Source organism: Crocuta crocuta, unplaced genomic scaffold (assembly GCF_008692635.1).
Source record: "Crocuta crocuta isolate KB4526 unplaced genomic scaffold, BGI_CrCroc_1.0 scaffold140, whole genome shotgun sequence".
Classification (NCBI taxonomy): domain Eukaryota; kingdom Metazoa; phylum Chordata; class Mammalia; order Carnivora; family Hyaenidae; genus Crocuta; species Crocuta crocuta.
Genome location: NW_027527775.1, coordinates 2,207,366 through 2,233,787, shown reverse-complemented (window position 1 = coordinate 2,233,787; position 26,422 = coordinate 2,207,366). Strand labels below are relative to the sequence as shown.

General features: G+C 40.3%; 1 protein-coding gene across 9 annotated transcripts in view; it reads right to left on the bottom strand.

Annotated features, from left to right (window-relative positions):
- MTUS1 (microtubule associated scaffold protein 1) overlaps positions 1-26,422 on the bottom strand; it is a 176,584-nt gene that overhangs the window by 17,107 nt on the left and 133,055 nt on the right. For all 9 annotated transcript variants that reach the window (XM_077772474.1, XM_077772504.1, XM_077772476.1 and 6 more), the window contains 2 exons: positions 19,191-19,405; positions 11,262-11,328 (listed from right to left, as the gene is read on the bottom strand). In XM_077772474.1, coding sequence (XP_077628600.1) covers positions 11,262-11,328; positions 19,191-19,405 — 282 coding nt within the window. The remainder of the gene's footprint in view (positions 1-11,261; positions 11,329-19,190; positions 19,406-26,422) is intronic.

The window sequence follows — 26,422 nt, the reverse complement described above, 5'->3', positions numbered from 1 at the left end:
GGAAGAGCCGGCGACTTGTAACTTTTGTACACGCGCCGGTGCGCTGCAAAAGTTACCTCCAGCGTCCACCTTAAAATGGGAAACAGACTTCAGAATTAGGAAAGAAAGAAACCAACTCATTTACAAGATCAGCCCCAAAGCCGCAGGCCATGTGACAGGCCAACCTTTTCACCCTGGGACAAACCACACCCGCACCAACTTCTAGGACCACAACATAGTTTAAGCATATAGAACTGAGCAAGGAAAAAACATTTCAGAAAAATGGAGAGATGCTTGAATTTTCTCCATTTCATACAACTGTTTGACCGCTGGAAAAGGCTCCATGTTAGTCAATTATAACCTCTGAAAAGTAGAGTGGGATTCATCCTGGTTCCTTTACCCATTATCCCCGAGGAGCAGGTGCGCAGCTATTACCTAATTAGTCCCGGGGGCCTTTTCTAATGGGGGAGGCTCGACTTGTACTCTCTCCATTTCAGAGAAACCAATTTCCCTCCAGTGATTGATAAATGCAGTTTACAGAGAAAAGCATCATACAACCATGGCCCTACCTTGGTCATGATCTTCTAAAATGATACAGACATTCTTTCATTCTTAGATCTGGGTAGCATGCTTCATCACCAATCCCAAATATTTCAACTCTCAGGAACACAAATAAATGTCTTCACAGAACAGAGCTGACGTAATTAGATTCTACTCTCTGTCACGCCCTTTATCTGCCACTTGATTTGAGCAATCTTTTTAAAAAATGGAGATAATATTAGGAGCTTCTCCGCAGGATTAAATAAAGTTACACCCGTGAAGGCCCTGACCCAGTGGCTAATCAGAGTCAGGATGCAATAAATGTTCCTATTATTCTTACCCGCCTTACAAAAGACCACCTGTTCAAATGCGTGTGAAGAATCTTCAATCCCGAGAGGCACACTTGGGGTTCCATGACACAATGTGACAGTTAAAAAGCAGCCTTGTTGCCTAGCATTCAAAGCTACACACACGTGCACACACGTTAGGGCCGTAGTGCGACTGTTCTTGGTATTGGATGTAATAGAGCTTCCCCCACTTTTAGGTGATTTTTATCTAAATTGGACATAAAGTATAGAGAAGAAAGGGAAAAATAAAGAGCAGGAGGTAAGGTCACATGGAAATCACACACATTTTCATGATGCCACGTAAGAGATTGTGACAGAAAGAAAAGATGAACAGGAAAATAAGACGACTTCATTCCCCAATTGTACACACACACTCTCTCTAGATGCTTCTGTGCTGTGGGGACAACCTGCTTTAGCCCCTGGCCCGTCTCTCTGTGGCCACCTGGGAAGTCAAACACCTGCTTTTTAGTGCTGGGCACCTTCACTCCTTTTTTACCAGCACACACTTCTCAAGGAAAATATACTTGCTTCTAAAAAAACTTTTAATCATGGACTAATTTTCAAGAAAAGGTACAAAGATAGTACACAGAGTTCCTGTACCCTTTCCACCTAGCTGCCCCAAACGTTAGCATATGACATAACCACGGGACATTTGTCACAATTAAGGTTTTGACACTGGAAAAATACTAGTAAATATATGATAGACTTCTTTTGGATTTCACCTTTTTTCCATTAATGTTTTTTTAAGAAAAAAATTTGTTATAAAATAATTTTAAAACTTTTTAAATGTCCAGGCTCCAACATGTTAGCACAGAGCCCGAAGCGGGGCTTGAACTCACAAACTGTGAGATCATGACCTGACAGATGCCCCTATAAAAATTTTGGATCTTCAGAGAAGCTGCAGAGAGAGAATAGTTTCTAGAAGCCTCTCATCCCTTTTCCCCTAACATTAACATGGCCCATCACCCAGGGACACTGACGAAACTAGGAACCCAACAGTAGCAGAGAATGATGAACTAAACTCCAAACTTTGTCCCTTCCTTCTGTTCCTGTCCAAGATACCACATTGCATTTAGTTGTCATGTTTCCTCAGTTTTCTCTGGTCTGCGAATGGGTCTTTCTTTTTCTCCCCCTGTAATATTGACAGTTTTTAAGAGTCAGGTATTTTTAGAATGACCCTCAGGTTTGGCTGGTCATGTTTTCTCTGCATAGTCCATTGACCCAGCAATTCCACTAGTAAGATTTTATCTTACAGGTATGTTCCCACAGATATAAAACAAAGGACATTTGAGGTTATCCGCTGGAGCCTTTCCGTAACAGCAGAACATCAGAAACCACACATGTCCACCAGGAAGGAACTGGTTAAATTATTTGTGGCATAACTATGTGAGGGAGTAAGATCATTTAACAGGTATTAACAAAGACTGATCAAGTTCTTTATGTATTGATCTTTAAGAATGTTAAGTGGAAAAGCAAGGTGCAGAAATGCATGTAAAATATGCTCCCATCTGTGTATCAGAGAAGGGGGGGGACCCAATCTATAGCTTATCTTACTACTCCTGAACCCCAGCCCCCGAGCCATGAAGGGGAACACTCAGGACACACTGCCAGGTTGACTGACTGACTAGGCAGGTTACTCTCAGAAACCAGGGTCTGTTTAAAATTGGAGCGTGTAATATAAATGAATAAAGTAATCAAAAAGCTATCTTTAAAAAGTAACTTTCTACTTGCGGGAAGGCAGCATCCTACAAACAACAGAAGGGTAGGTACCAAGACTATCCAACAATGGGAAATTCTAACTTTCCACCTCTCATTTCCTGGTGTGCAAGGCAGGAACGAATACCACCTGCTCTGCTAAACTTAGCATTTGGTGATGACTTTGTAGAGCATATCTTCTCAAGCTGTCTGACGAATGATCAACTCCTCCTAAGAGCTCTGGGTTTTGCTTTCCAAAATGTACTACTTTTTCATGTTAGGAATCTACTTTTACAAAAAAATGCCTGCACCCTCGGTTCTCCCATGAATACCACCACCTTACTTTTAAAAAACTGTTTCGCACTTTTACCAAGTGCTCTAGTGTTTATTCTCTCATGTAATAGGATAGCGTTTTGAGTTAATAAAATAGGTATTATCTTAAATCTCATTTTACTGGAAAGGGAACTGAAGTAGCAGAGTTGGGTCAATCTGCTCGACCTTTTCTTTTTTTTTTTTTTTAATGTTTTATTTATTTCTAGGAGAGAGAGACAGCGTGAGCAGGGGAGGGTCAGAGAGAGAGGGAGTCACAGACTGAAACAGGCTCCAGGCCCTGAGCTGGCAGTCAGCACAGAGCCTGACGCGGGGCTCGAACCCACAAACCACGAGATCATGACCTAAGCGAAAGTCGGAAAGTCGGATGCTTAACCGACTAAGCCACCCAGGCGCCCCCTGCTTGACCTTTTCAAAGCAGGTTCTGCACCACAGAGCCCAGAACCTGATCTGCATGGCCATTTCCTCAGCCTGAGATGCAGAAGAGAGAATTTAATTCATACGTACAATGGATGCCTGACAGTATTAGGGCTGCTTTCTCTTGTGGAAGCTACAGAGACTTCAAGGCAGGTTAAAAGAAAAGAAAAAAATATCTTTTTTTCCTCTACACTGTTGAGTTCTGACAAAACCTTACACAAGTGGGGGGCGGTGATCTGGCCGCACCAGCCAAGCTGAGAACCCCAGTGCCAGCTGGGCCCTCATGTGGCCTGTTCCCCCTGCCCACACAAGTCTGAAAAGGCTCTGCTGTTTTTCATCTTATTCACTGGCCAACAACATGCTGCAAAACAGATGTTCTCATAATCACAACAGCAACATTCCATGGACCAAAGAAAACATTCAGGCATGAAAGTGGATCGGAGATGCAAGCACGGCCGAGTAACTGACATAAGGCTCTAAGCTTCAGGCCTGAGAAAAATCAGTTAGGACGTTAAAGAAATCACACTGAAACCAAAGTAATAAATTTAATGTTAAATGTTCCTCATGCTTCATTTTTAGAATACAAGGCTTAAAAGGGCGGGTTAAGTTGATGATGCTCCTAACATTCAGAAGCCTATGCACAAGAACGGACTCAATTCAGGTGGCACTATTTGGCATTATTGTTTACTCGTTCATTGTGCTCACCTGATTCCTACAGACTTTACATAAAAGAGACGACATTCTGGACAACTAGCATGGTGTCCAAGTGTAGTCCAGGGAGCACCTACATGTTAATCACCTGAATGGTCACTGAAACTGGATTGCTGGAGGGTGCCTGGGTGGTTCAGTCAGTTAAGCATATGACTTGATTTCCACTCAGGTCCTGATCTCTCTGTTGGTGAGATCGGCCCTGTGTTGGGCTCTGCCTGCTTGAAACTGATTCTCTCTCTCTCTCTGAATCTTTGCCCTTCCCCCACATGCACACATGCAAGCTCGTTTTCTCTCTCTTTCTCCCTTTCTCTCTCTCTCAAAATAAATAAACTTAAGAAAAAGAAAGTGGATTGCTGGGCTCTGTCCCCAAGCCACCTGAGTCAGAACTGTGAATCAGCATTTTAGCCTAGTCTATTTTATTACACAGTGAAGTCTAAGAGCCACCATTTTGGACAAATGACATGAGTCAAAACTGGACAAGGACAAGCTAGGACAAGGCCTTCCAAACCGATGCCTCTGGTTATACTGTGCATCTGTACATGTGACAGTACATGACCTTTTACTTACAGACAGAGCCACAAAGTCTGAATTTAGGATAGGTGGGCATGGATAGGGATAAATGTCTAAGTCTGAGGTGGTATCAAAACCATCTTCAATCAACTCGGTGAGAGAAAGAATTCTCTTTTGGTATACAGTTAGTTTTCATTACATTAATAGTTTTTTCATTAAATCCCACTTCAAAAGTCACTTCTGGAATTCTGCAACTCCAAAGTGACCTAACTGTAAAGAGTTTTAAAATTACTTTCAATGCACAGCCATCAAACGATAACTGTAGATAAAACTAATGAAAGAATTAACACATTCCCCAAGGTGTGTGGGGGCCACGAGCTCATAGACACCAGTTAAGTGTTGATTAGACAATTTATAGCTTGCTTTTGGCAAAGCCAAGTCACTTTTCCCTAACTGATAATACCAAGTCCTATTTTAATCTAATACTTCTTGAACTCTTGAGTCAAATAAAAAGATTCCAAAAGTCATTACCATTGCAAAGGAGTATTTGTGTCACATGATTTTTCAACCTTTCAAATATTTCAGCATGCTTTCTCTATTTACATGGAGTTTGCTTGTCTAGCTATATCCTACTAGGTTCTTAGGCCCTTTGCTCTCTAGCTGCTTGGCCTCGGGAAGGTAACTTCACTTTTAAGCCTCAGTTTCTTTTCCTTCCTTCCTCTTTCCCTTCCCTTTCCTTTTTAATAAATACGAACCAGCAGACTTCGAGCTGAATACTATGGTCAGGAAAGAGGGGGCACTCAAAAAATGTTACCACAAAACCCAGCTCCTAATTTTTAAACACACAGGAAAAAAAATCAACTAATTTTATAATTACGGGTATTACTGCAACTCTTCATGAATTAAGGGTTCAAATCCCACTTGTGTCATTAAATAGAAACAATCAGGACAGATCTATAAAAAAGATCTGCATTAGCTGAACAACTTAGTACAAACAACATTAAGTTTATAGGAGTGTGAATAAAGGCATTTCAAGTTTTTGTTTTTATTTTTTTTAATGTTGGTTTTGAGAGAGAGAGAGAGAGCAAGCTTGTATGTGTGTGGGGGGGGAGGGGCAGAGACAGAAGGAGAAAGAGAATCCCAAGCAGGATCTGCTCTGTCAGCGCAGAGCCCAAGGTGGGCTCAAACTCCTGGTATGTGAGATCATGACTTGAACTGAAATCAAGAGTCAGACACATAACTGACTGAGCCACCCAGGTGCACCAAGTTTTTGACATCTAGTTCATTTGACCAAATACTTAAGTCTCAGTAGGATTAAGAAAAAAACCAAACTTAAATAAAAATCAATGGAAGGTCTTTAAAAAAGATGTACATTAGCTATTAGTTATGACAGGTAGAAGTTTTGAAATAAAAATACCTTTTCTTCATTAACTTAGATGAAAATGTGATTATGATTAACATTAACAAAAAACAATAGAAGCCCCTAAAGATAATTATGGTTCTTTATTATACCGGTTTTGATCCAACACGATTCTTTAAAAAAAAAAAATCAGAGTGACATGTTTATTCTCTATCTCAGAGGCCAAATGTTTGCTGAGGACACTGTCCATTAAATTGAACTGGAATCTATTTCAAGAGCTGACACTTTCAAAATGATCTAACTGGGATTGTCAGACATAATTACAAAATGTTCCCAAGAGAATTATAGCTCACCTTACTTATTATTCATTCTTAAAAACATACATGTTATTTTTAAATGGTTTTGTAGGAAAATATTTCTATACAAAAAACATTAAATATTAGCATATTATACATATAAAACCAACTTTCTCTGGTTATCATCTTCAATATGAAAATCATTCATTCACCCAAGGACTAAGTGCCAGGCACAAGGTATCAACTGGCTGAGCTACTAAGGTGAAGGAGATAACTGCTCTTGAAGGGCTCATGGTTCTAGAATGTGAGAAAAGGTCTAGAAACAAATAACTATAAGAACAGAGTATCTTGAAGGGTACAGTAGAAGGCACAATTAACTTTCTTGAAAGATTAGCTACAACTTAATTGAAGATACGGTATTTTAGCTAGGATTTAGCTAGGTATTTTAGCTAGTGAGGAGTTTAAGAGGCAAACAATAGAAAAGTAGTGAAAAAGGGAGAGCACATCTCAACCCGAGGGGATAACATGTGACAAAGAGATTCAAAGAAGTGCGAATGGACCCATGGCTAAGGCATGGGGAGGGGAAAGAAGGTGTGAAGAGAGGCAAATGAACATCCTGACATCAAGAAGTTGGGCTGGAAGGTTCCAGTCAAATCATACATGGTGAATGTAGTATATTTGGATTTTTTCCCAAAGCCCAAATGAAGTCATTTATATTTGTTAAAAATGTCCAGTAAAGGACAGATGTGAGATTTAATACAGTCTGGAGAGGAGAGGAGCGGGCCTGGAGCAGGGTGGCCTGTTGGATGAATTGGATGAATATATTTGGGGGGAGAAGTTATGAGGCTTAAATTAGAACAGGAAGGAGAGATGGAGGACAAGACACGTGAGACCTGTGGATGGCCTGGGTGGTAATCGAAGAATAATGCCACTTCAGAAAATGATAAATAGACTCTGAGGAATAGGTTTGAATGAGGAGACCCTGCAGAGCGTTCAGGAAGCAAAGGGCTGGGGAAACAGAAAGATCTGATTACACCAGACTGGCTTTCCTATAGGCAGCTCTTCACTAGGCAAAATACATCTGCAGCCTCGGAAAGAGAGAACTCGAAATCTAAATCTGGGCATCATCACCCTCCAAGTTGTAGCTGAAACCATGGGAATAGGTGGGCTAACAGCAAACAATGAAACCTCACTATACTACAGCACTAAAGGCATAAGTGAAATTAAGCTACTTCCACTCAACAGAACTTTCCTAAGTCATTCTGCATGACCATAATGAAGAGTATGAGGCAATGTGGAAAAGGGCTTGACACAAGCTAAACAGATCAGAATACACATAAAATAACATGGATGAATCTCAAAATCATGTCACTGTGTGAAAAAAAGCCAGACACAAAAAGAATATGATGTATGTTTCTGTTTATACGAAATTCTAGAATATACAAAACTAACCTATGTGATAAAAACCAGATCATTGTTGGCTTCTGGAGAAGAGGGGTATCATCTACCAGAAAGGAGCATTGAAGGCATTTTCTGGGAGGAGAGCAATCTTCAATACCTTGACAAAGGTTTAAGTTATATGAGTGTAAGCATTCCATTGTAGGCAAAAGATACCTTAATAAAAAGTGTCAGATATGGAATTGTCTATATTCATATAAACTAAGACACAGGGAATACGCAAAAGTAAAAGCTCCTAATGGAACTATGGGCTGTTTTCCCCTCACTTCACAATTTTAATTTTTGCACATTGTTCTTAAAGAAAATGTAAAACCCTCAAATACTCATAAGTATTTATCAATTACTTGTGAAAATGGAAAGCATGTATTTTTTCCCCATTGGAATCAGGAAAGAATCTCTGAAAGAAATTTACTCTCTGGAAAAAAAATTTTTTACTATCTGAAGACAATAAGGAAACACAGGATTATGGTAAGTACGTGACTGTAAAGTACTGAGGACTCACTGGAGGGAGGAAAACCTCATGGCTTTGTTCTGAGGGAAGTCGGGTTAACCTGGCAACACAGGACACTTGTCAGGGTAATGAGTGAGACAACAGGAAAGTTAGTCAACGGAGGGGAGGTTTGGAGGCAGTTAGATTCTGAAGGTCACAATCACAGACTACTTGGGTTTCAATGCTCCCAAGTTTGAGCTGTCTTTTTATTTTTTGCAGTTCTTAGTTTGGGAACCTTACCTTAATTTTCATAGAGAAGATAAAGAAATCAAGGGAAGAGTGACACCAACAGCCCTGCATTATTTTGGAGAGAAATGGTGGATTCTTGGCTGATGGGGACAGCAGTAGGGTTCTCTTTCTTGAGGTGCCTGTGGTGGGCCAGGCCCCATGACCAGCTGCTCCACACATATTACCGTTTTACTCAGGCTCCACAACAATCCAGCAAAACACATATTAACCTTATGTTTCCAGTGAGGAAACTGGACTCCAAGAAGCTAGGCCACTTCTAGTTAGGAATCCATAGACAAAGGTCTAGAGTATGGCCTCCACTTTGCAAGCAAAGTGTGTCAGGAGGGGATCAATCATGTCTTATTGCCATCTGAGACTCAAGACAAAAAACAACCTACCCTGAGGATTTTTAGTAATATGGTCTAATTACAATTCCTTCCTGCAGCAAATGTAACTAATTACTACACAGGTATAAACTGCAGACATGTTAGTTCAATAGTAACTATTTAGTAGTAAATAGCACCTATAACATTTGGTGCGAGCCACTTTACAGTGAGTTACTTCACGTACTCCTCATGACCACCCTCGAGCAGATAATTATTAGTGCATGTGACAGATAATGAAATTGGGAATCAAGACCCATAATGTGACTTGCCCCAGGTCAACCAGCCACCAAAGAATTGGACCTGGTTAGTGTGACTACACAGTCTGAGTATTCTATACTACTGCCTCAAATTTTAAAATTATAATTCAAACTTTGCTGTGTCACCTGTTGTCTTCCATCTTAGTTCATGCTACAAATGATCCCACTGGCAGCTTCTGGAATATTCTTCCTGGACTGTTTTCTTCAGAAGAACGATGTAATGCCTTCTCTTCTCTCTCCTCACAGAACTGAGACCATCCCCAAAAGGCTTTACATGTTACTTGAGAAGTTCTACCTCATTCAGCGGGAGCACTGATACATTCCCAATTGTCCCTTCCATTGACTACTGTTCCTAATGTCATCTCATTACCCTGACAAGTCTCCTACTCCCAAGTTAACCCAACTCCACCTAGGTGACTGGATGATAAGGAAAGGCCAACCACTGCATCTGGACATGTGGACAGCAGCAGTGAAGGCACACTTTCCTTATCACAGATGGGAAGCTGAGAATGAGTGCAAACTGTGATTGCTATTTCCTGTCAGGCTATGTACCGACTGGAGGTGCTGAGGACCTGAGTCCCAATTTAAATCAGTTAACTGTACTATCCACTAAAAGGCAAAAAGAGGATCCCCTATTCATGCAGCATGAATGAGAACATTCATCTCTCATCCTGGAGAAGCCGAAGCGTGAACCATCAGGTAGGCGCATCTCCACCTCCACTGGGTCATAATGAACTCTAAGGCACACACACAAAGGCCTGTTTCCTGACCTGCTCACTCTATATCCATTACGTTATTTAAGGCACACACAAAAGCAAATTAAGTTGGTCACTTGGGTAATCAAAAGGGCAGCAGTCTAGTTAAGTAACAGGACAGAAAGTCTCAAATGCTAAAGCCAGAAGCCTCTTTCTCTGCTGTGGTTTCCTTGAATGGTTTCCCTAGAATTTTCAAATCTTTGGGGTCCTGAAGTTCCATTTGTTTTAAAATTACTTTTCTATACAGAGTTCTTCATTTCCATAGCCCAAAATAAGGTCAGGAGAAAAGGATGCCCCAGCTAGGTAGTCAGAGTCTGGAGGGTTAGCCAGGAGTATGCAGTTGCCTCCTGTTGGGAGGTGAACACAGAACAGGAACACAGAGACAACCCTGGCCCCACATTCACTGCTATTTGATCTTTGCCTGGGGGTGAGGGGTGGCGGAGAAAATTTTTCAGTCCAACAAATTATATTGACAGTGTTGAAATTCTGGTCTTGTCCAAAGACAGGTTTCTCCCAGAACTGGGTGAACACAATTTTTGTCTCTGGCTCTTGCCTTTGCATTATTTATGCACATACCTACTCACAACTACTGACTCAAGTTGTGAGCATACACAGAAAATGGCAAAGGGCAAGGAATTCAGCCTTTTAATGAGTAACTCCAGACCTGGCTGGAGCTAAAGCAGGAAGCTGCTTCTCTAGGGCACGCAGGGCCCTCCCAGGAGCTGCTGGTTCACTCCAACACAGGAGCCGAGGTAGGGAAGGCAAGATTGTTGCATGAACCCTGAGGACCCTTCCAGGAGAGCCAAGAACGACAATTGACATCAGCCTGGGAGCAGCGGCACTGGGTGGTGGGTGTTACAGATGTCAGAGGCTCGTGGCTCCTGGTAGGAGTGGGTCCTTACTCACCATCAGCCCTGGTCACAGTGTGACACTAGCACAGAATGCACTCTCTTCAGATGGGCTATCCAGGATGTGCAGCACCCTTCTTTTCACACACTTCCTCCTCACCAACTACTCCAAGGAAAGCGTAATGTAATTACTTTTATCATAGAGGGAGTTTTCTCACCACTTTTTAATATGGAAAGATGTTTGGGGGTAAAAAATGATGGAATTATTTAATAGGAATCCATACAATTACAAAACTCGCTCTGTCCCTGTCTTCAGGAAGAGAAATGTTTTGGTCATCAAAAGCTCTGCTAGGCTTAGTCAGATCAGTGCCAGGAATTCTGTGAACTTGAGGTCAAGCTGCCAAGATTCAAAAGAAATGTTGATATGAAGTGTTTGCACAGATACCGGAGTGGGACAGCTAAAAACTGCCAGCAGGCAACCCCAGCCACAATGCAAATGGGAAAAGCGAATTTTCCAGTTGTCCCCTCATCCTGTAAAACTGAGGGGAAAAAAAAAACAAAACAGAACAAAACAAAGCAAAACATGCAAATGCGCGTGCACACGCGCACACACACACATACACACACACACACGCACACAAATAAAGCTCTTACCTAGCTCTCCTCGAAGGTTAACAAGTTCTTGAGATAGGGTTTTGTGTTGTTTCAGAGCTTCCTCTCGCTGCGGAAAACACACATCAGGTTACATTTTCAGAAGGGTCTCTTTCAGTAAAGGCACACATTTGTTATCACCAGGAAAATGAGACTCAGAATCGAGAAGCCAAGATATGAATCATTTAGGCTAAACAGTGTGTTGTTGAAAAAACACAGATGTCCCTTGGTTGTTAAGGAAATTCATGTTTCAAGATTCTTTTTATTTGCTCAGGTTCTCGTGAAACTTTCATTTGAGACACTCGCTGCATGGTACTTTAAAAATATTTACTTTGAGCCATGCTTCATTGCTGATCCAGAGAACCTTTCCACAAATGCATACTTAAGACTTAATGCATTCTCCTCCTCCAAGGGCAATAAAGCACTAATCAGGTTAAGATAAATATTTAATGTTCTAAACATATGCACTTATGCGCACTTTGTCCTAGATCTGCAAATAAAAGTTTTGTTACAATGTCAGCCCTAAAAGGAAGATACTAACTTGTTATAAAGCTACAGTGAAAAAGAATCCTTAAAAAAAGACAAAATCAAACTAATTTTACTCAGCTCCACATTATTTTCTAAGGATTATTATATTTGGTATCAGCTATTACTGTAAGGAGATATTAAGAGAAACGAATCAAAGAAAATAGGCGACTGTTCCAGTATTGAAAAAGCTATTATTAAAATTTCTGTAAAGAACAACAATTTCCAAGTTACCAGCAACTCAAAACAATCTCTCTCTCTCTCTCTCTCTCTCTCTCTCTCTCTCTCTCTCTCTCTCTCTCACACACACACACACACACACACACACACACACACACAAATACAGCAATAGATACAGTTTCTTCAAAGGTAGATTCTCTACCGCCAGGGCATAACTACGGAAAAGGCAGAATTCAGAGCTCTCTGAAAATGCCCTCACTAGGATCACCCGAGACAGAGCTCCTGCCGCATCTTGATCACAGTATTGCAGAGATCATGAGACCCAGTCTTTTGCAGGCAAGAGTTGCTCGTCATTCAAAGCATTTCCCCCTAATTCCAGACAAGCTCTGCCTCGGTCCCTGACATTCTTCAGAAACACACTAGAAGCAAATACTAATTACCCTTGTTGCTGCACAGGGAGGGTAGAGACACATTTTGCTGCTGGAGCAGCCCATTTTCCAGCTTCTGTCTGCACCTGTCCCCACCCCACCCCCCGCAACGTCCAAGAAGTGCACAGGTGGCCACGCCACCCACCAGTCGGGTCTGCCTACATTCAAAGCTCTACCCGGAGGAGCACGATTGGTCCTCGGTTAGCCTTACTTCACATCCTGCAGGTTACCGTATGCCTCTCTCCTCTCAGAAGCTGATGCTGCAGCTTCTGCCTCTGGCACAAACAGCCTGAGATTACTTAAAGCCACAGCCCTTCATTTATGAAAAACGAGAGCCAGACATTAGACTGATCGATGGCCACTTACTTAAATATCAGCTGGTACAGTACAAAGAAAAACTGACCTTCTCTGCCTGGATAATGGAGTTATTTTTAGATTTGTGAACCTTTTTAGTCCCCTCTCTAATTGAGGTCGTTAGATGATCACACTTACTAATTAATAGAAAAGAGAAACTTGTTCTCCAAAACCTGTATACTAAAGGAGCCTGTGAACAAGGCGAAGAACAATCCAAGTGTGTGTTCTGTGACTTTCAATTAAAAATGACATAGTAAGACGAATGGTGTTTGCTGCAAAATTTAATCTGAATGCTCAGAACCCGGTCTACTGGTGTTTAAAGTGTGAAATGCTGATTGGAGAGTGGGAGATCAGATATCCTCTACAACTTGTACTTTTTATTTTGTAGTGGCCTCTCACTCAAGAGCTAAAGAAGTTACTGAACATGCTAACACTGTCACAGGGATAGTTAACAGTGACTGGAATTTAAGAAGCACTCTCTCGTTGACTACACTTTGCCATTAATGGTATTCTAAATGCTTGCTTTTTTAAACTGCAGTATTAAGTTATTCTGAAATTACAAACCCGTGAATCCATGGGCACCTGGGTGGCTCAGTTATTTAAGCCTCCGACATCAGCTCAGGTCATGATGTCACGGTTCGTGGGTTCAAGCCCCACATCGGGCTCTGTGCTGACAGCCCAGAACCTGGAGCCGCTGCTTCAGATTCTGTGTCTCCCTCTCTCTCTGTCCCTCCCCTGCTCATGCTCTGTCTTCATCTCTCAACAATAAATAAATGTTAAAAACAAAAAAAAACCCAAAAACAAAAAACCCAAATCCATGAGTCCAGGTTTTAAAAAATGAACAAGTAATGAATTTTCCAATGTAGCAATTAAAGTCTCAGGAAAAATAAACCTGGATAAAACTGAAAGAAAAGCATATGGAAATAGATGTAATAATGCCTCTCTTAATCTCATAAACTTAGGCCATAATTTTGTTTGCTTAGTAATGTATTTCAGTACCAGCAATTTCGTCACGCCATTGTCAAGAACACCAGAAGACAGCTATACTAGATACCAAATCCTGTAACACATTCAGGGACTGCCTTCTAATTCACTTTCCAATAGCAGTGAAATGTCTAGTGGAAGGCAAAGCTGGCAAGAAGGTAAAATCACTCTTCAAACTTCCGTCAGTGTGAAAGGTGAGGATTGAAAAATTAAGCTGATATGTAATTTCCGGAAGTAATTTTGTGAAAATGTTTACACCCTAGCACAAGTACCTACCGCATGATCCCTTGGCTTATGAAAGAGGTTTTGGGGACAAGGAATTTCATTTCATGTGAACACTTCTCCCAACTCTCCTGCACTTGACCTTCCTGTCCCAGAAGCCACTGACAACTTCCAACCTCTGTCAATCTGAGTAAACAGTAACAGGAAAGCTGTGAGGTCATCTTTGCCCCTCCTTTGTCCAACTGGGTTGTTCTAAAGTCAGTCCATTCTTCCTTGACTCTATCACCCTTTTTCTTTTTAAAAAAAATTTTTAATGTTTTATTTATTTCTGAGGGGGAGAGGGGCAGCATGAGCAGGGGAGGGTCAGAGAGGGAGATACAGAATCCGAAGAAGGCTCTAGGCTCTGAGCTAGCTGTCAGCACAGAGCCTGACGCGGGGCTCGAACCCACGAACCATGAGATCATGACCTGAGCGGAAGTCGGATGCCATCCAGGAGCCCCTCTATCATCCTTTTCCTACTAGTGCTAACTTCACCCCAGTCCCGATCTCCAGGAATTCAATCCTACACTAGTGAAAGCAAGCAGTTCTCCACAGGACCTGGCAGGGGCTGCTAGAGTACTGTCCCGCGTTCTTTGTACTCATAGATGCCCTTACCCCGAAAAAGTATTTCGTGGAGTCCATGAACAATAAACTTCACCCCAGTTCCAAGAATCTCAACCATCCAGCTCCTGTTTAGACTCCCAGTTCCTGTTCTGTTGAAGTCATACTTGCTACCCATGTCCTACCTCCACAGTAGAGAATGCTCAGCCTTCTTTACCTGACCCGTTATATAACCCTTAAAGGAATGTTCAATGCCAATCATAGTTACCATCTCCTTTCCCCCAAAGTCTGGAGAGGACATTTACCTTTCTGAATTGATTGGCAAATTATTACTCGGGGCCCATTATGAGGCACCATTCCAGATGCTGGGGAAAAATATCAAAGAATTTTAAGACATGGTTCTTGCCTTCCAGAAGTGTGGGGCCTGGACGGAACTAAAATGGCCAGGCCCAACTCTTCAGTAGTCACTCAAGGCAGGTGACCTCATCCGGTGGGAGGGAGTACCACGTAAAGGAAGAACTAAGGGCTTTATATATGATCCTATATGAAATGCAAACCCCAGGGCCCACCCCATACTAAGTGTCAGTTTCTGCCTGACTCTCTCTGGGAGCTTGCCCTTTAAGAGATCTATCCTTTGCTTGCAGATGATGAAAATGCATTTTGTCACTCAGATACCGATTGCCTGTTTCTTGACTCCTCTATCAGTGCTTCTGTCTTAACTGATAAACTCTTTATAGTCTAGATAGCAAGTTGATTTAATTCTCTTTGTATTTTAACATGCAGAATTCCCCACCATGTGAAAAAAAGCAGGAGCTGGGAATCTGGATACAAATCTGCTTTTCTATGCACGCATTAATATATGAAGTGCTCCAAGGAAAAACCGTGGATTCGCCATAATTTAATTAGGGGTCCCTGGGACAGAGGCACTTAGTCTCTGGCTGCTGTCCCATCAGCAGGGCCTGGAGTCCTAGCTGCTGAGGAACACCACCAGCACAGGGGGTTTGAGGACAAAAGCCAGGTCACATGGCTCAGATGTGTGCTCTCTCACGTTCTCCCTACCATTCACACAATGAAGCATGTCCACTTTTTTGTGTCCTGAGACATTTTTACTTATAGTAGCCTGCTAGTGTCACTCAGAATTCACCTTGACTGGGTGCCACTTTAGGGTGGATTTCCCTCTGGCTGTCTGCACAGGACACTGCTCAACCATGCAAGGACAGACCTAGGAGTGGAACAAACTAAAACCAGCATCAATGTGTCCTCTGAGAAACAGAAAGTGTGGTATTAGTTTCCAGACTCGTGAGGCACTTACTAGAACTTCCATGTAATGAATTATGTCTGCCATGAAAGTGGGAAAATTTTAGGTATTAAACAGGCTTGCAACAAAAAGATAAGTGGTAGGTCTAGGATTTCCTATAATCAATCATTTTTATCCATACCCTAATGCTCTAAAGTCACTTAGGAAAAACTCAGCAATGAGATATATATGTATATATAGATCATTCTACATCTACAACCTACATCAAACTATCCACATATCAATCCATCACTTTGATAATGGGTATGAGAGAACCAAAGGGTTAAGAGGAAAATTGTTCCAAAGAATTACTTAACTTTCCCCCTTGTTATGTCTGTCCTTTCTACCTCTTTTATAATAGTACCCTGTAAACATTAGGCAATCAGTAAATATTTGCTGATTGATTTTAAAGAGCAAAGGACATTTGCATAAAGACTTTATATGTTCATCTTACATTGGGGATTCCATCCTCTCTATTCATCCATCTGTTTGTTCAGGTATGCAATGTGTGTCTACTATATAAAGCCCGGCCATAGATGCTGGGGTTATTTCCTAAAAAGGACCTAGACACAGATTCTACTTTCAGTGAGCCTCTGTTCTTAAAAAGCCAAAATGAGTGCAAATGATTATCTGTAATACAAGGTAGAGAATGACAGAGAAAGAGAAGTGCCCCTAGAATCCAGAAGGTAGACAGAACAGAGAGCCAGAGGGATCAGGAAATAAAAGATGGCGTTTTTGAACTGAATTATAAGAAATCCAGTGGAGTCACAATTACATGGGCATTAAAACCTAAATTAGGTGCAATATGAAAGTCACATACAGTAAAGTATCCCTGAGACTTGTTATGAGTTTGTCCTGTTGTAGACTGACCAAACATTTGTCAGTATGTTCCAATGAGTAAGGTTTTTCTTCTAATGTTCGATCTACTCCTTCTTCAACTGAGCATCTGATCAACAGTTTGGTTTGTGTTTATGAGCAAGGTTCTATGGGGAAAAAAAATTATCTTGAAACAGCAGGATCCCATGGACCGTGGGAGGTTCATGCCATGGGAGGGATTTAGGAACCAGAGGAAGAGCAGACTCTTTCATGTCACATCCACTCCTGAGCCTTTCCTTATGGAGGGGCATGAAAGACAGGTCTGCCTGATCCACTTAATTTGCATTTTCTACTTGGTTGTTTGTGTAGTGAATCCATGTAAATCAAATGTAGGTAGTGGGATGATGCTACCCAAAGGTCTGAACACATAGATATTTGCAAGAAGGGCGGTGGCCCAGTAACAGCATTTGAACAAAGAATAAGAAAGTCGAGACATTCACAAATGATTTTAAGTTCCTAATGTCCTAGACCTAGGTTCAAGACCTGGTCTTCCTCTAATTAGCTGTCTGCTGACAGGGGAGATACTTAGTAGCTCCATGCTTCAAATTTCTTACTAGTAAATTCCAACTTGTGGCTTTGGACAAGATTTAATAAGTACAAATGTCTAGATCTTAGTAAATATTCAACAAATGTTATATCCCTCTTGATTCTCGTCACTAATTATACAGCTAGAGCAGATAAGCAGTGAGGTGTGGATAAAAAAAGAGCAGCTCATGCCAAATTATAGAATCTTGTATTCCATGTTATACCCCAGAGTTTTTCAGAGGACATATAATGTGAGCCATACATGTGATTTTAACTTCCTAGTAGTCACTTTTAAAAGTTCAAAAGATTAAATTTTAATATATTTTATTTAACTTAGTATATCAACATATTATCATGTCAACATATAGTCAACAGAAAGAGTGTTCAAAAAATATCTTACATCCTTTTTTTATACTGTCTTCAAAATCCATGTGTATTTTAATGCTTAATCACATATCTTACATTTGCCTCATTGCCTTCCAGGTGTCCAAAAGCTTCATAAAGACAGTAGCTACCACAGAGGACAGGTCAGCTGAAGACAATGGGGAACACTGAAGGTTTTAATCAGTAAAGTGGAATGCTTTGCAAAGACCAATCTGTTAGCAGTGCTTGGGATAAATTATAGTGAAGGGCATGCAGGTCTAAAATCTAGTTAAGAAGTTATCATAATTTAATGGGCAGTTATCCAAAGTCTGAACAAGGTTGGCATCAATAGGAGNGTAGGGTGAGGGCTCACAGGACTTAATGACTCATTCCACGTGAGAGATAAAGGAGAGAAAGGAATTGAACATGGGGCCAGTTAGGCTAGCTATAGTAAAACAAATTTATTGATTTATCACAAAATAGACCAACTAATTGTTTCCTGCATTTGATATTATGTGGTATCCAACTGAACCTACTTGATTATATAAGCCAGCTTTCTAATTCCTTCCTTACATATTAAAGAGAAACATAAGTACTATACATACCACTCTAATTTTAAAACTAGATGTATGTCTCTATCTTGCTCTCAAAAAGATGTATTTGGACAAAGCTGTAAAAATGTTCATCAAATATTGATCCCAACTGTTTATTAGCTTGGTTACGTGCAAGGGCACAGACCAAGTCTCAGTCACCTCTGTCTCCCCTGCCCCAGACAGGCAACCATGTCACAGTAGCCTCTGTAGGAAGTGAACATAGGTTTGTTGGACAAACTGAATTACAGAACAGGAAAACTGAATAGTTTTCTTCCTGAGATACTACGGATACGCATCTTTTAGGACTGTGAGTAAAAAATTATCTCAAGAGCTCAAGTATAATCTCACCCCAGTGTTTCCCCTGAGATAATTGCAGTTTTTGTTGCTAGACCAGTAGCATATGTTCATGGAAACTTGGTTTCTCGATGCATTTTAACTAGTGCCTGAACTAACATCCTTGTAGAATGTCAGGGAAGAATAAGTAAGCAAAGAAAATCTGTTTCGCATCTGCTGTACACAAACCATGTTAGGAGTGGGTGGAAATTCTGAGGAGTCCCCAGACCCATACTGGGAGTTATCTCAGAAGTGTTCTTTGGCCCATAATCAATCTTATTTTTCAAAGCATTAAACTAAAGGTGATATGAAAAGCTGCATATAGTTAGACAAAAAAATTGAAAAAATGTTAATGCTAATATTGGTTGGAGATGTGTGTAAGTACAACAAACAATTATCTTTTGCCATTGTTGGTCTAAGTGATTCTGGAAGAGAAAAGAAAGTAGTAGAAATGTCTCCATACCAAATTTTTAGAGAGAGAGAGAGAGAGGCTCAAGTATCAAGTAAGTTGACAAAAGCATAATTGGATGAATTATATCCGGTCTCACCATTCATTAACTGAAAAGTATTCACAGGACAATAGCATGAACACTGCTCCTCCCCCACCCCTCACCTCAGGGACAAAGACTGTTTAGAAGGTACACATCCTTACCTCTGAGAGTAGGTGCTGAATCACAACGGTTAATGCTTCAAACCTGGTATTACCACAGGAAAGAAGCTGCTTGAGCTGCAGGATAAATCCACTTTGGTTTTCACATTTTGTTTTATACTGAGCCAACTCAAGTGTTTTTTCAGAGGACAGCACATCTGGAGACGTCTGGGTCTGGGTACACAAACTTCTGGGATTCTTTTGTCTGCCCTTTTCAACTGTAAAGGGAATGAGCATACACAAGAAGATATGTGATTTTAATTTTTATAATCACTACCATCTGGGTTCAAAAACAACTAAATAAACCACAGAAATGCACTCAAGGTACATTTGCATAACGAACGTGTATGGACCAGAAATTAATCACATAGTTGTTTGGAATGTAAGAGCACAGACCCTGTCTCTAGCTCTGACTTTCAAAGATTTACATGGGGCAGAAAATCATGTATGTGAAAGAAACAGATTTAGCAATCCAGACACAGGAAAGTTGTGTGCAAAACAATGTTGATATCACAGTTTCTCATTTTTTTAGGTGAATTGGCAAAGTATCCTGTGACAAGGTCCCTGAGTCTATATTCTGATTACATGTGCTCTATGAAAAATACAAGCGACTGGACTTTCAATACCTCTCCCTCCTCCTACCCTTTTTCTATAAATTTCCCATCCTTTCCTGCTGATGGCTTGGCCATTACAAAGATTTATACTGCAGATGAGTCATTTCCTAATCTCTAATAAATCGTTACACATACTGAACATCCACTTTGTCCCTTAGGTTCATTGCTGAAAGTACTATACTCTTGACTATACTTTCCATTTTCTTTTCAACACAAGCTTTATTGTTTTTCCCCTCTCCAAGTAGTAATAATAGTCTACGTATTTTTGTTTAAAAGCTCATGCTAATACTCCAAATCCAACTAAGATGCTGTGCTAAGTGATTATTCACTTTCTGTGCCACGGGTGTCCTGAGAATTACTCTATTTTAAATGAAAAACTGCTCAGTTTTGGAACCATTCCAAATGTCCAAATGTTACTTTAAATATCCAACAAATTGGAAGAACACGAAACAAGCTGCTTAGCTTCTTGAAATAAGTAGGCCAAGGAATCAAAGCAAAACTAAATCTGAAAAAAAAAAAAAAGATACAAGAAACAAAAACAAATGGTTTCCTGCTCTCAGACGTATTCCCAATGGCGTTCACATTCTGTGGGAACAAACCTAGCGAACTTTTCTAGATGGGAATTATTTTCTCTAATTTTTCGGGGGGAGGAAAACTGTAATAATTTCTCAGGAAAAAAATAAACTTGCCGATTCATGCTCCAAGAACCAATAACAAAATACACTCAATATATTCCTTAAGTTAAGAAAAAGGGCGAAAAAAGTTTATTTTTTTTTTTGTTGCTTTCTGTGGCTCCATGACTCATATTTGAGTATTAATACTTGATAATTCACTGTTCTAAAATGACTAAAATATCTTTTGTGTTTTAAAAATACGTAAAGGGTCAAGTATTTGTCCATAGTCTTTTTTAGTAATCATTAATAGCTGTTTAGCACTAATTGCCACTTCCAAATCAGATGAAGAAAGCAACCAAGTTCATAGTCATAAATTCAAGTCCTATAGGGACAGCATTTGAGAGAGTCACATTTTAATGAAAAAACAACCTAAATATTTTACAGTTTGTCAAAGCGTCTGAAATTAGTGTTCATTTTACATCATTTCCAAAATGTTCTTAGGAGTTCTCTTCTTCACATAATAACTACACAGTGTGTTACTGCTCAGTGAGTGTTCTCACTTTCTTTCATCCACTTAGTAACCCTTCGTAGGGAAGGTGAGGTTCCAGGGTGGGAAGGGGCTTGTCCAGGCTCATCCGGCTTCCACAGGACAGATGCAAAGTAAGAAGCTAGGCCTCCGACACCCAATGTCTACTGTTCCCACCCATCCCACCCAAGTAGAGATGGGGAGGAGATGTATTATCTAATTAAAAATAATTTATGCAATAATCATAACAAAATGTTACCTCAGTATATCAAGCCTGTTATTTGCTAATTCTTCATTTCAGTAAGCCTACATATAGATAAGCATCAGTATTTTATATAGTTTCCTCTAATTTTATACAAACAGAACAGCAATATATACATATATTGCTATATATCCTATACCCTGCTATATATCCTACCAATAATTATGTAATTCATTTATTTATTGATACACTGCATTGAATTTATCATTTTCTAAATTCCTTATCAATGGGTGATTCTCTTTCCAGAATTTCTATGCTGATCAATTTTATTATTTAACACAATATCAGAGTTTTCAAGTATTAAGTTATAATTATTTACAAGAATATTTTCTTCAAAGATGTTAATATAATGTAATGTATTGAGATGTAATATTTTATATTAACATCTTTGAAGAAAATATTCTTTAAAATCCTTGTCTATTAAACACTTTTTGATGAATTTTACTGGTCAGGTTCTACTAGGTTATTTCATAAGATACATTTATATTAATTTATTAATCATTGTTTTTCTACCTTCAGGTTCAGAATACAGGTACTTCTTTTGTAGCACCCAATTTTGTATTTTCCTTCAAATTATCTCATATCAAACTCAAGCAATAGCTAGTAATATGTTTGGCTTCTTTGTAAACATTTTTTACGGTGTTATCTACATTTTTAAATTTTACTCTAGTTAAAATATTTGCTATTAATATTGTTTGGATAGATTACTTGATATTATTGATCTTTTTTTCTTATTAAATGGTTTTAATTCCATTTCTAACATTATTTTAAAAAGAGAGAGAGGGGCTCCTGGGTGGCTCAGTCGGTTAAGCACTGGACTCTTGGTTTCAGCTCAGGTCATGATCTCATGGTTCGTGAGTTTGAGCCCCTCTCTGGGCTCTGCACTGTCAGCTTCGGATTCTGTCTCTGCCCCTCCCCTGCTTGTACTTTCTGTCAAAATATATAAACTTTTAAAAACTAAAAAAATTAAGAGGGAGATAGACATAGTATCTTTTTAATAAAATACATTTTTTTTTACCATCTGAAATGTAGTTCCTCATTGTTTTTGAAGCATAAAAGACATTTAACATTATATTAGTTTCAGATGTACATGATGATTCACTATTTGTATATACTGGGAAATGCTCACCGGAATAGTCTAGCTAACATCTGTTCCCATACATAGCTAAAATTTTATTTTCTTGTAATGAGAACTTTAAAGATCTCTCTTAACCAGTTTCAAATATGCAATACAGTGGATCTACTCTATTCCCATACTGTACATTATATCCCCATGATCTTTTTATTTTAGAACTCAAAGTTTATACCTTTTGATTCCTTTCACCCATTTCACACTCCCACCTGCCCACCCCTCAAGACAAACTTTTATTTTTTTCAGCTATGTCAGTCCAACTATATAAGCTATTTCCTAATTTGTTGCTGAGAGTCCGATGGCTTACGTCCACAAGTGAGGTTGGTGCCTCTACATTTCCTTTATTACATTTTGGTTGCTTTAGTTTTTGTTAACAATATGGCACTTGTGCTTATAAAAGTCCTATCCTCCATATTTCAGAACTGTTAACTGTGTCAGGGCATATATACTCTTTGGAAGTTTAGAAAATTCTCTAGAACCCAACACTACATTAAGAATGCTGCTAAGATTACTCTAGCATGAACTTAAGTGGTTTTTGTTAAGCTATATCCTGGGATAAAACATCCACTGTCCCAGTCTGACTACACTCCAGTCAGGCACATCTCTTGGTGCTCAGTTGCTTTTCATTGATGCTTTGCCTGGTTACTGGCTCACCTGTGGCTGCAGTGTTAAGGTGTTAACTCTAACAAGAGAAGTAGGGGAGGGACAGCACTGTGGTACAGTAAAACCCAGCTGTCCACATGACAGGTGCTTTTCCTCTCAGGCTTTGTTGTTGTTGTTTTCTTTTTAAAATTTTTAAATGTTTATTTATTTTTGAGAGGGAGACAGAGCACAAGCAGGGGAGAGGCAGAGAGAGAGGTAGACACAGAATCCTAAACAGAGTCCAGGCTCTGAGCTGTCAGCACAGAGCAGGACCTAGGGCTCAAACTCACAGAGCACAAGATCATGCATGACCTGAGCCGAGTCAGATGCCCAACCGAGTGAGTCACCAGGCGCCCCTCTCTCAGGCTTTCTTAGTGGCTGGAGAACTGGAGTTTCTAGAGACAGGGCGCCCCACATAGCAGCATTAGCTCTTAAGTGACCAGCCACAAAGACCTTCAGCACCACACCTAGGGCACAACGCTGTTCTGCCTCAGGGAGGGACTCAAACTGTCAGCCGTGTACGTCGCGATGCAGCTTTCAGGGCTACCCAGCAAGAATCTCATTCAAATGTTTAAACAGTTCTGGGAATGTTGGATTGCACAATTTCATGCCCTCAACGGATGTTTAAGAACATCAAAGCTTTGTGACAAGTCTTCGTGATCACATCCGAACTTCAACTGTTGAATTCACAGCTGGTAAGCAAGACTTTATTCAATACCAAACCCCACACAGGGGTACAATGACATTAAGTAAAGGATTTCCACTGCAAACTTGCTTGCAAAAACAAGATCAAAGACAACCCAAATGTCCATAAGTAGAGGACCAGTTAAGCAAACATATGACACATTTCTATAGTGAAGTATCACAACTGTAAGAAAGACCTAGGAAGCGCTCTAGTAAATGCAAAATTCAGAGTAAAGAGCAATGTAAGTTATATGCCCTGTTGTGTAAAGATGATAAAAATCTAAGAGCATGTTTTCTATTTTGTTGATAAATTCGTAACAGCATTATTGCATAATACATACAAAAGTACTAACGATGTTTACCTTTCCAGTCAAGGGGATAAGAACCAGACAGATACAAGGTACTCTAATATATTTTTTATGCTTTTGAACCATGGGATAAAAACATATCACCTATTCAAAATTAAAAAGTAATTATTTCCTAAACATGATTAAAATGAATTCTGAGCATTTAAATTATTAACACTCAGCAATCAAAAAACATAATTAATCCATGTTTCTTCCTCGGGGAATATAGACAGGAATTTAATAAGACAGGTTTTATTGCATATGACGACACAAAATAGAAGGAAGAAAGAAAACATTGTCATGTTAATTCTTCTAAGAGTCCATGTCTTCAGAATTTAACGTAAGAGCATATAAGCAAATAGAATGCCCTCCACCTAGAGCTGGAAAATCAAGTTGTGACCTCAATCTTCCGCTCCACATACTGTGCTCCCTAAGGGCAAAATTGTGCCACATGGTAGCTGATGACCTGATTTGAGCATCTTATTCCCCCTCCTCACTCCTGGCCCAGTTGAAGATCAGAGATGATGCAAAAAAAAGTGATGCTCAAAGCCCTAATGCTCATAAATAGGGTCCTTCAATATACTGAAAGAGTTTCCTTTAAATATTACAGGAATCAGGATTTATAGGAAATTAAAATATGAACCAAACTTGCCTCTGTATCCCCTTTATTAACATGTTACCATTTTGATAATGCAGCTGTATTTACACATAATTCATTAGATCTATTAACAAGACGTGATTTCAAAGAATCAACCAGAAACCTTAAAATTACATGTGACCTTCTACATAGATTCAGAAGTCTGTCAACAAGATAATTACCAATATCATATCTGATCCAACCTTCTTGGGACTCCCTAAGGAAACTGAAACCTCCATCGGGAAAACAGAAGTCGTGAATCAAAGACATGTGCTCACTTGAAAACCAATTGGATAACACTGTTTGCTATATTTGTTCCTTCTTCTTCAAAACCTTCACTTAATAAAATTTCAAACTAGCTCAAGGAACTTATTTCATTATCTATCTTCTTGAAGAAATCTACAAGATGAAGATACATATAGATCTATATCTATATCTTCTTGAAGAAAGCAGTTGGGTAAAGAGGAATAGGGCCCCTTTTTAGGTTCCAGTCATTCAGGCATATAGACCCCCACATCAACACAAAACAAGGTTTTTGAGAAAAACTGAACCATTAAGATATGGACAAACCTACTACCTGCTGAAGACACATCCATCTTAAGGCCAAACAAGCCATTTACTCAATGTGCTGGCTCTCCCAATATTAAAATTCAGTAAGACAGGACCTACTGGAAGGGTTTGCCTCAACAAATGCAAAACTATACTCTGCATTTAATAACTAACGTTGCCTAATTTTTTCTGCACCTATTGACCTAGTCATTTGCTCACCAAATATTTATCAAAATCTACCACGGTGACTTTGCTCAGTGGCAGGAGGATTTGTCCTGGTGTGCTGCCGGGGAGACGAGAGGCACTCACACAGAGGAAGGTGGTGTTGTACACGGATGCAGGGAGACACCAGCATCTAGGCTGAATCATGTCCCTCTAGTAATCATCTCTTCCTGTTCAGCTCTTATAGAATCCACCTATCTGCATTGACAATTAATGTCTGTGGGGTAATAAAACATAGGTAATGACTAAGGTGCTGGTGAGGGCCCCCTCAACCTCCACCAGCAGCCTGGACAGACAACCGATTCCCTTCTTTCTGCCTTAATCTGACTCAGCACGCCTAAGCCCTTAGCGGCACTTATCTCTACATGGAGGCCTGTGTTTCCGTGGCCTCGGATGATGGGTGCTTACCCTGGGAGATCTCATGAAAACAAAGCATTAAGCGGGAACTATCGGGAAATACGTGTTTTAATAAGAGGGAGTATCCAGTTATAAATGATCACCCCGATGACTGCTGTTGGTTCCATAAGTGCCAATCGCTTCTAACAAACTGGTTCTGCAAAGGTGCCATAAGGAACTTTGGTTAATCTGAGGGAGAGGTGCCCCCACAAGGGCAGTGGGAGCTGATAATTAGGTAATAGACTCATGTGGAGAGTGTGGGGAGAGGCCAGGAGGAGAAACACCTAGATCTGGGGCGGTCAAGACACAGTCAGAAGGCAGAGTTACACATCTGGCAGACAGACGGAAGAAAAGGCCAGAGGCGGCACAGGGGTTGCGTGGGCCTGGATATTCCTGAGGTTCAAGTACAATGAGGTAGCTGAAGCATCAACAGGGGGGCAGCCGGCACACAAGGTTTGGTCATACAGGGGGCTGAGGATGGCACTGAGCCGGGGGCTGGGGGCACTGGGAAGACAGAAGAGGTATGCAGGGAGGTCAGGAGGAAGGCCCAGGATGACCCCGCCAGTGCGAACAGCCAGAAAAGGATGCGTGTGTTTGTAATGCAGAATCC